This window comes from Apodemus sylvaticus, chromosome 18, assembly GCF_947179515.1.
Source record: "Apodemus sylvaticus chromosome 18, mApoSyl1.1, whole genome shotgun sequence".
Classification (NCBI taxonomy): Eukaryota; Metazoa; Chordata; class Mammalia; order Rodentia; family Muridae; genus Apodemus; species Apodemus sylvaticus.
Genome location: NC_067489.1, coordinates 28,441,199 through 28,451,946, shown reverse-complemented (window position 1 = coordinate 28,451,946; position 10,748 = coordinate 28,441,199). Strand labels below are relative to the sequence as shown.

General features: G+C 50.3%; 1 protein-coding gene across 1 annotated transcript; it reads right to left on the bottom strand.

Moving 5' to 3' along the window:
* Nucleotides 1–785: 785 nt before the first annotated feature.
* On the bottom strand, nucleotides 786–6,081 carry Dusp26 (dual specificity phosphatase 26). Its single transcript, XM_052162390.1, has 3 exons — nucleotides 5,808–6,081; nucleotides 3,760–3,974; nucleotides 786–1,566 (listed from the first exon to the last, which is right to left on the bottom strand). The coding sequence occupies exons 1-3, from the start codon at nucleotides 6,026–6,028 to the stop codon at nucleotides 1,367–1,369; spliced, it is 636 nt and encodes a 211-aa protein (XP_052018350.1). The 5' UTR covers nucleotides 6,029–6,081; the 3' UTR covers nucleotides 786–1,366.
* Nucleotides 6,082–10,748: the final 4,667 nt, after the last annotated feature.

Sequence of the window (10,748 nt, the reverse complement as noted above, 5' to 3'; positions counted from 1 at the left end):
CTTTAGCCTTCTGCGTTCTGGAGTGGTGGTACACGTCATATATCAATGTCTTGAAAATTTTTAGTGCATTCATTTGTGAGAGTCTCTGTGTGTGTGTGCCTCTCTCTGTGTATCTATGTGAGTGTGTGTCTGTGTGTGTGTGTGTGTCTGTGAGTCTGTGTTTGTGTGTTACAGCATGCATCTATCTTGCTGGCCCATTTTCCCTCTGAATTTTTTACTTGTACTTTCTCTATTCTTTTTGTCCATTCTGACAGATACTATCAGAATGAAAAAGAACACAATTTACTTTTTCTCTAGAGTTGTGGTAGCTGTAGTTGAGATGACACGTTTCTTCCTCCTTGTATACAGTACTAATATTGCATTCCTCTGAGGGATACCTGGAAGGATTTGAAGAGAAAGCAACTTTCCCTTAATACTTTGGCGCCTAAAGTGAGACACTTAGGGCCGATCTTGATTTAAGGTTACCATTATGTTGTCTCATCATCCTGAGGGGACAGAGAAACCTTTCCTCGGAAGATGAACCATGTCTCTCTTCTGCAAAGTACCGCCAAATAGCTACAGACATCAAGAATTTGGTCCGCTGCTGCCCCCTTGTGGATAAATTGGGAACAACAGCTCACTCTTTCATAGTGTTGAATAAGAATCTGTGAACCGTTAGGGAGCTTGAAGGTGAGCCTGGGGCTCCCAGAAGAGAAGGGTCAAACCATTAAGGACACCAGGACGCTTTCTTCTTTTTCACATCTTTATTTTTACTCCAGACGCATGGTTTCAGTGAGAATATGACCACCTAAAGACTCATGTCTTTTGACCCTGAGCAGCTCCCGTAGGGTGTCATGTCAGTCCTCATACACCCCCTCTTCCTGGAGTTGCACAGCAGTAGGTATCTCCCTCTGCATTTGTGGTTTTCACACCACTCCATCACCGATGGACTCGTTTTCAGCGACCTGTACCACCTTCCTTCACGGTCATGTAACTGCACCCCTGACACCCCCCACTGCTCAGGTACTGCAGGGCAGCGGTGCTTTTGTTTGGAAAGTGAAAGGGGGGACACGTGAACACAATGAGGGGAAGAGGTTCTGAGTCATTTGGGCACTCCCTGCTGGAACCCAGGGCTGTCTTAATCAGAGAGGCATCCTCTTACAGACCAGCTACTTCCTTCCCCGGTCGGCAGCCCCCCCACGGACCACCCTGCCCATCCTGGCTCTCCATTCCCATCCACAAAGAGCCACTGGTCTTGGGGCCCTTCACTCTCCTGCCACTGGGGGAGGATGGGTTGTCTGGCCTTTCTCCTGCCTGCCACCTGGGTTTTCTCTTCCCAGCGGGGAGCCAGGAAAGCGCCCAGGGATCTGGCCTGATTGCTTTCAGCTCACGCCTCTAGACCCTGCCGCAGCCTACGGTCCAGGGCCAGGAGCTGCCTCAAGAAACCCCGGTTGGGGATGATGCCCCGGTGGTCCTTAACCTTCTTGATGGCCTCCACAAGGGTGAAGTGGTGGTACAGCATGAGGTAGGCCAGCACCAGGGTGGCGGATCTGCTCACTCCCACGGCGCAGTGCACCAGGATCTTCCCTGAGAAGAGGAAGACAGAGACATCTGAGAGACCGCTGCGCTGCGTGGAGGCCTGGGGAGAGGATACGGAGAGAGGTCAGCCCAGCCCACTTGGCCGTAAGCCGTGGCATACGGAGACAAGGACTGGGCAAGGAAGGCTGGTGCTGAGAAGGTAGATCCTGGGCTGGCGAGATGGGGCAGCGGGTAAAGGCATTTTCCACACAAGCCTGATGCCTTGAGTTTTATCCCCAGATACTGTAAAGGTAGGAGAGACCTGACTGTGCAAAATTGTCCTCTGACTTCTGCAGATAAAGCATGGCATGTGTATGTGTACACAACACACACACACATGTGCACACTCATATACATATTCATGTACACACACACACGTGCACACTCATATACATATACATATACATATACATATACATGTACATGTACATATACATGTACACACACACACACACACACACACACACACACACATATACCCAGTGGCAGAGTATGCATTTAGGATGAGCAGGACCCTGAGCTGGATTCCCAGCATCCCTGGCAAAGGGGAGAGGCCTGGGAAGAATGGAAGGAGAGGGTGGGTATTCTGAACCTGAACAGAGCTCAGGGGTAGCGTCTTATGCCTGATGCAACTCCAGAGGCTCAGTGACACTGGCCGAATGCATCTACAGGAATCCTTCTGTGTTGCGCCTAGCCTCTCTTAGGTCTCTACCACTTTTCTTTTGTGTGTATCCAGATGGTGGATGTGTTCATGGTGTGTGTGTGTGTGTGTGCAGGTGTAAGTGTGCCTACGAAGGCTAGAAGTTAATTTTGGGTGTCTTCCTTAGTTGTTCTGATGATAATGATGATGGTGGTGGTGGTGGCGGCGGCGGTGGTGGTGATTGAGATAGAGTCTTTTATCGAACCTTGATTTTGCAGAATAGGTTAGCTAGACAGGCTGGCCAGCCACCCCTGGGAGGCCCGGGTCTTTGCATCCTCAGTGCTAGGAGACAGTACCCTTACATGGTTAGTGTTTTACAGTCTGAGCCATCTCCTCAGCTTTTCTTTTGTTGCTTCATTTTGTGGTATTTGAGACTGAGTCTTTTTATTTTTTTTTATTTTTTTGTTTTTTTTTTTATTTGGTCCCCCCCCCCCCCCCCGAGACAGGGTTTCTCTGTGTAGCCCTGGCTGTCCTGGAACTCACTCTGTAGACCAGGCTGGCCTCAAACTCAGAAATCCACCTGCCTCTGCCTCCCAGAGTGCTGGGATTACAGGTGTGCGCCACCACCACCCGGCTGAGACTGAGTTTTAATACACTGCCCAGGCTCAGCTCTAGCTTGGGTCGGGGCTGCTGCCGTAGCCCCTGGAGTGCCGGGGACTGACTGGCCCGAGGCATTCTGCCCTACTTCTGCCCTACTGAATATATTTTTATCTCTATATACAATTCTTTCTTGATATTCCAAGTGGATTGATTCCAGGATACCAACATGCACTGATACTCAGGACAACCTCCTCATTACCAACATGCATGGCTGCTCAACTCCCACATAGAAAATGATATAGCATCCGCATAAAACCTGCATAGCATCTCTAGATGACTTACGTTCACTAATAAAATGTGAATTTTCGATAAATAGCTGTCTGTCATGCTGTACTATCCATGGAATAATGGAAAGAAACAAAGATGTCTAAACATTTCGAATGTACTTCTACCCCCAAATATTTTCAGCCTTCTGTTGACTGAATCCAGTGATGCAGAACTTAGCAATACAGAGGGCTAACAGCTTTTCCTGGACAACTAAGAATTTAAGAACCACCTTTAACATTAAAAATGACAGGAAAGCATAGGATTATGTAAAAATAAATATTAAAGCTCCAACAATCATAACCTCAGCATCTAGGAGCAGCTTGCCTGGGCCTCTGCTCCCTCTAGCCCTCCTCGCTCTGGCCCAAAGATTTATTTATTGTTATATGTAAGTACACTGCAGTCGTGTTCAGACACACCAGAAGAGGGCATCAGATCTCATTACTGATGGTTGTGAGCGGCCCTGTGGTTGTTGGGATCTGAACTCAGGACCTTCGGAAGAGCAGTCAGTGCTCTTAACTGCTGAGCGATCTCACCAGCCCATCTTACCATTAAACTTTTTGCTCCATCCTCGAGCCCCCGGGGACTTCTAAAAGCCACACCCATTGTTCTTTCCTCCTTTCCGCTTTCCCTCCTACCTCCTGGCTGGCTCAGTGCCCGATGGATGAAATCCGCAGCGGTCTGAAAGTGGACGCTCATGTCAAAGGCTGGCGAGTCATGGGCCTCGACACCCAGGTAGCGGATGCCCAGTCCCTCATAGGCCTCAGGGGGGCCTCGCCACCTGCTGTGTGAGGCGTTGAGGACATGGGTGATGCCCAGGCGACGGAGCTCCCGGCGATTGTTGGCCATGTCCCTGCGTTAAATAGAAGTTAGAAGGGAAGTAGAGAAACCCACAGTACTAGGAAACTTGCCTAGGAGCTGGTTTTGGCAGCCTGCCTCGACTGTAGTTACTAACGCGGTGGAAGAGAGGAGGGTGTCTAGTGGCTCGGGTCGGGGTGAAGATGGCCGTAATCAGTCATTGAGAAGTGGAATTTTCCTTGGTCTCTAGGGTTCTAAAGGGTGGAACCAGGATCAAAGGTTTCAAGATTTGGAGAGATGGCTCAGTAGTTAAGAGCACACTGACTGCTAATCCAGAGGTCCTGAGTTCAAATCCCAGCAACCACGTGCTGGCTCACAACCATCTGTAATGAGATCAGATGCCCTCTTCTGATGTGTCTGAAGACAGTTTCGGTGTACTTACATATAATAAATAAGTCTTCAAAAGAAAAAAGGTTTGGAAAACCGGTTTGTATTTCACTTGAGGAGGTGTACATTCAAGAGAGAGTTCTAGCTGACCAGGGGCTGGAACACTTCAAGAGAGAGCCATTTTCCCAACACCAGGGTGTCCAAGCAGGGAGAAGTCCTCAGTGGACCGACCTGGGGTACGGTGGACGGAGGTGTACATCAGGGCCTTGCTAAAGCTGCTTGTATTTCATGCCTTTGCTGTGGAATGGTGTGTGGTGTGCTTAGCTCGTGCAGCAGCCTGGATTCAGTTCCCAGAACCAATAAATGAGTCCAGGGTCTGGAGAGACAGCTCAGTGGCTAAGAGCACTGGATGCTCTTCCAGAGGTCTCGAGTTCGATTCCCAGCTTCCACAGAGCGGCTCACAGCCATCTAGAACAAACATGCAGTTCCATGGAATCCGGTGCCTTTCTTTGGTGTGCAGACATACTTGCAGGCAGAAAAACCCCATATACATAAAATACACAAATAAATAAATAAATAAATAAATAAATAAATAAATAAATAAATAAGTCCCTGATAATCTATAGATTATATAGGTCTGACAGTCATTCCTTAGCCTTCTGTTGCTTTATATCCTTCTTGACACCTGGGAACCTCTTCTGTTTCCTTACTAGTTACTCTAGGACTCTGACTTACTTTAATCTACAGTCACCTTCGCTCCTCTGGCCCGTACCCCAGAAGCTTCGTGGTTGGTACCCCTCAGGCAAGATGGTAGATGCAGGCACAGACATTGGCAGTTAGCGAAAACTCCCTATCTAGAAAGGCCCCTGAGCCCAATCCGAAAACTCCTGGCACTTCTGCTTCTAGCCTGTGTGCCCTTGATCTAGTCACAACTCTTCCGAGCTCTCTCTCCCTCATCCGTGACCTAGGGGGAGTGACCTCCTACCTCACAAAGCTGTGGTGAAGATTAAAGTTGAAAATATATGTGCAAAAAATCAATCAATCAATCAATCAAAATCTCACATAGTGGAGACAAGACGGGAATGCTCTGCGTGTGATGACTCTCTCTTTATGACCCTTAACTGTGGTGGCTTTGCTTGATCTTCCTTTCAACTTCCTGCCTACTGTTTCTTAGAGGCTGCCTTTCCCCAAAGCCAAGGCACAATTGCTGGAAGCTCAGAGCAGCCCTGTCTGAAGGGTTGGCACACAGCATGCAATCTTCCCTAAATGAGTAACAGTATTTCCTGAACGGAGTTTCTCTGTCCACAGTTGGGTATTTTAATAATTTCCTCCAAATCCCTCGAACCCTCGAGATTCTACTGTTCGTCCGTGTATGTGTTCCTTTGAATCTTCAGCCTGGAATCAGTAAGGTAAGCCCGCGTCTGCCTGCCACCCTCCTCTCTCCTCCTGGTGCACACGCGCACACACTCAGGCACGGTCTCCACGGCCACCCATCACTTACTGGTCTCCGAGGTAGAGGCCCGGCCAGACCTCGTCAGCGTGGTTACAGGCCGTCTTGCCTGTGTAGAGGAGCCTTTCCAACTCAAAGACGTTGAGGAAGGGATGGTGAACAGTAGGCATCTCCTCCAGGCTCCCTCGGGTACGGACAGGGGACCTTGAACTGCTTCGGGAGAAGCGGGCCATAAAAGTCATGGAGGCCCAGAGCCAGTTCCCAGGGCACATCTTCACGGTGGCAGGAACTGTGGCTGCTGCGGAGCAGTTTCAGCGAGGATGGGTTCCTTCCCCGGGTAGCTGTTGCTGGAAGGTAAAAGGGTGTCAGGCGCCCGTGAGTGGGTCCAGTGCAGCTGTTTTCTTTCCTTCCCAAAGGTCTGGGCACTGGGGAGTAGGTTCTTAGCCGTGAGAAGGCAAGGCTAGCCCAGCCGGTCTACTGCCTTCCTTCTCAAGCTGCTGTGGGTCCCTCCACTAAGCTCTGGCTCTGCTAGACAAGGAGGTGGGAGTCACATGTCCTTGTTTACGGGAAGAAGGAGCTAGCTGCCCAGATGCCAAGGGTTTCTCTTCCCTTGCCCCACCCCCACTGCCAACAAACACAGAAACGCACAGACATATCCACGCTGGATGCTTTGGTGCGTCTGCACACGGCCTGGACACTTGTCAGCCCAAATCTGGGTCTCATCTGCCTGGGGTTATAAGGCAGAGGAGAGTCTAGGGAGCTGGGACAGGGATGGAAATGGCTGTGAAGCCATCCAGAGAGAATCATCAGGACGATAACAGCAGCTGGGGCCGTGTCATATGCCAGATATGCCCCCTGGGTGACAGAGAGATGGAGCACGTTAACCCATGCCTGCCCTACACGTCTCAGACATAAGCTTGTCATGGGGAAGGGCATTGAGAGGGTGAGGGATGCTCAAAGGAAGAAAAGCGAGTTTGGGAAAACACTTGCTGCTGCTAAGAGCTGATAGACTGATGGACGGAGGAGAGGCTGGAATCTATGCACACACGCCTGGGAGTGGGAGGAGCCCCTTCTTTGACTACACCTCATCCCTAGGGAGAGAATTCTGAGTCAAAGCAGGGTTGGAGCTTTGCGTCTGTGTCTGGTGGGGGGTGGGGGCAGAAGTAGGAAAAGCAAGGGGAGAAAGTGTGGGGAGGGGTGTGGGGGAAGGGTGGGGGCGGTGTTCCTGCAGGCCCAGGGGCAGCTGGGAGGTTCAGAATTGCTGTCTTCCATGCTGTTGGAATCAACTGATCTCACACGGCACAAGGAGCAGCGTCAGTCATAAGGGGCCTAGCAAGTGTGTCTCAGAGGACCTGTGGAGAACAGCCACCCTCCTCTCTCCGGAGGAGAGCTTAGGAAGGTGGGCTCCTGCTTTGAGCCTCAGAGCTGCAAGAGACTGCCTTTGAGGCTTGCCCTAGGACATTAAGACAGAGAGACAACTAGGGAAGACCTCCATCGTCGCGTTCCCCTATGGTCCTGTTAGGTGGGCTCACCTGCAACATCCCTCTTCCCATCATCCCCTGTGCTGCCGTCAGCCTTAGGGGCCTCAACTTAATGTCCAGCAATAAGAGGCCATCTTGGCCCATGGCCACACACTCCCTGCCTGGCCTAGCTTTCTCTTCTCCAAGGGACAGTATCTCAACACACCACAAACAGGGGCAGTGGGATCACAGCTAATAAAGGATGAGTCTGTACTCAGGAGTTCAGGGACAGATAGGTTTTTCCCCCCCAATGGATTGTTTAGAAGAAGCTCCAAAATCCAGTACTACAATTGACATCACCACCACCACCCCTCAGCACCTACCTCTACTCCTGGGGCTCAAAGACCCATCCTTTCCCCCCAGCAACCTCTCTCAGAATAGATTCTGCTGCCTAAGTGATGGTGAAAGGCACGGGGCTGGCAGGAGCAGGTAGCCGCTGTCCTCTGTCCTCGGGACTGTTCCTCCTGGTGTAGAGGATCCCAGCTCAGGCTGGAATACACCCCTGGGCCTTTTCCAATCCCATTAACCCGCCACAAGAAGCCCTGGCCGCTGCCCCCCTCCCTCCGTCTGCTGTCGCGGTAGTAACAGGTTCGTGGCTGTCGCCTTAGCCCTGTGCCAACCCAGACAGCCTGGCGCAGCGGGGGGTGGGGGGTGGGGAGAGGGGGGACATGGCGCCGCGAGGCGCGCGGCGATGATCCTGTGAATCTTCCCGACCCCGACTCCTGTCCCCGCACCCGCACGTCTCTACCTCCTGGTCGCAAGGGTCTCAGATCCTGAGGTGGCCTGCGGGCTCCCGCAGTCCGGTGTCCATGGCTCCTTCGCAGCCCCCCGCCGCTGCGCCGCCGCCCCGGCGCGCAGGTGGATCGCAGCTATTTTTAAGCCATGACACGCACATCGAAGCAGGTTCCTCTCGGTGTGCGCGCTGGTGACACCCAGGGACACCGTGTCACGCAGCGGTGGGAGCCGCCACACCACAGCGACACAGCCCGCCCCTGTTTACAGCCCCCGCGCAGGCCCGCAGCCCCGCCTCGCGTGCACGCCAGGGCTCCTGCCCCGCAGACCAATGGCAAAGCCTTGTTGCAAGCCTTTCCAGACAGGGTCTTCACACTGCTTGCTTTTCCCAGACAGAATTAATGAATTACAGACGGCCTGCTCCACTCTTTTCTACACTCTAGAGAACAGTCCTCAGTCACCCTTACTATTAATAGCGTTTACCATATGCTAGGAACTTCACCTGTCTTAGGGAGTTTTATACTCATCAGAGATGTATCAGACAGGCAACTTCATCTCCATTTTGGGAAGGGAAGATACTGAAGTACAGAGAGGGTAAGCCCAGGTCACCAGTTAGATATTGATAGAGCCAAGCCTCAGAGGATGGAATCAAGGCTCTGAAGTTCATACTAATGACTCTCCTAACGGTGCTTCCAATACAAGGAGTATGCACCTCGTGTTTCATTCAGAAAGCCATTTCTACATATTCACCTGTACACTCTACCCACCCCTGAAGAAATTAATCATCATTTCTTTCTCACATGCTGTCGTTTAGTGGTATCTGCCAACACCTGCTTCTCTATGGTCAGCATCAAGATAAAGTACTCAGAGTCAAGGGTCAAGGTCGGTGTTGCCTTTCCTAAATGTCTCTCTTTCATTGTTTGTCTTTGTTAGGGTTTCTATTGATGTGATGAAACATCTTGACAAAAAAAAAAAGTTGGGGAGGAAAAGGTTTATCTGGCTTACATTTCCATATCATTGTTCATCATAGAAGAAAGTCAGGACAGGAACTCAAACAGAGCATGAACCTCAAGACAGGAGCTGATGAAGAGGCCCAGGAGGGGTGCTGCTTACAGGCTTGCTTCTTCTCAAGGCTTGCTCAGCCTGCTTTCTTATAAAACCCAGGGTCACCAGCCCAGGAATGGCACCACCCACAATGGGCCTCATCAATCATTAATTAAGACAATGCCTTGCAGGCTTGTCTATAGTTTGCTCTTATGGAGACATTTTCTGCATTGAGATGACCTCCCCTTAGCCTTATGTCAAGACAACACAAAACCACCCAGCACACTGCATGGAGAAACCCAGGATTGGAAATCCTAATGAGCATGATCAGATGGTGCTGTTGAGAAGCAGGCAGAGCCCCAACTTTCTTCAGGAAGGAAGCAGGAGACAGGTAAGCAGAGGCAGGGTAGTTAGGATATGAAGGTGTTGTTGACGGTGGTTGAGGGTTGGGAGTTGGGACAATCTGAGCTCAGAGGACAGATGAGGCTGTAGTCTCTGGGCCAAGGGAAGACGCATCGTGAGCTACAGGACCAACTACCGCAGTGTGGAAGACTGTCAGGTACCTCCGTAGGCTGCCGTCTGGCTCAGCAGTCAGTTTATCTACTGGTCTTTTCCTCTCTAAAGAAGCAGGCGCTCATCCAACATCCTCCATCTCCTCTTGTCCCTTTCTGACATGGCACTTCACCTAGAGATGAATTCCTCATTGTTTGAAATAATTTTGATTATTAGACCTAGGAAAACCTTCCAACAGTTACTATGAAAGAAGCTGTGAAAGGCACTTTATTTGGCAGGTAGAGACAAGGAGATCAGGGGTTCAAGGCTCGCCTCAGTCACAACGTGACTTTGGAGATCAATCTGAGCTACATGAGACTCTGCCTTTGAAAAAACGATGGCCCAGGGATATAGCTCATGTAGTAGACTGTTTGGCTGGGGTACGTGTAATCCGTGTAATCCAAGCATTCAGTAGGATCAGACATTTTTAGCTCCATGGGAAGTTAGAGGGAGGCAGGCAGGCAGAGACAATGTTGCAGATAAAGTTGTTGCTATGATTTGTTCTGATACAGTTGCTTTGTAGTTTAGGGTGCCCTTGAGCCTAAAGCTTCCAGTCTTATCCTTCTAAATGTTGGGGGTACAGGTGTGTACCACCATGCCCAGCTCCCTTTGAGCCCCCATTTTATATATCTGTAAAACATATATATTTCTTTGTAAAAACACACACACATACACACACACACACACACACACACACACACACATATGTATGTATGTGTTTGGTTTTACAAGATTTCTGTTTCAACTCTGCATTGCACTTTTCTCTAAAATATGCCTCAAAGCACATCACGGATAATCTGGGCTCCGAGGTTCTAAGTCCCTAGAGAAGCTCTTTGTGGACTGGCAGCTCTGGACCATGACTCATGATTTTCATGAGTCAACCCAGATGGCTTGGTGGCTGTCTAATTAGACAGTCTGGGATGCTCGAAGGTAACACCAAACCGTACAAAGAGTGGAGAGGAGAAAGGAAATGGGGTGGGGTGGGGGTGTTAGCGAGGAAAGACAATGGAGAAGATAGGATTAGGAAGCTAGGCAGGAAGGAGAAAGGGCCTGAGTCATCTGTTGGCTCTTTGGGCTTCACAGGCATCAGCTCATTTTATCCCAACCCCATTTTGAGACTGTTTAATCCTTAGTGAACACTCCA

Coding starts and splice junctions, on each gene's coding strand:
- Dusp26 (XM_052162390.1), bottom strand. CDS start 6,028: ATGTGCCCTGGGAACTGGCTCTGGGCCTCCATGACTTTTATGGCCCGC. Junction 3,975..5,807: donor GGCCTCTACCTCGGAGACCA/GTAAGTGATGGG, acceptor TATTTAACGCAG/GGACATGGCCAACAATCGCC. Junction 1,567..3,759: donor GGCACTGAGCCAGCCAGGAG/GTAGGAGGGAAA, acceptor TCCTCTTCTCAG/GGAAGATCCTGGTGCACTGC.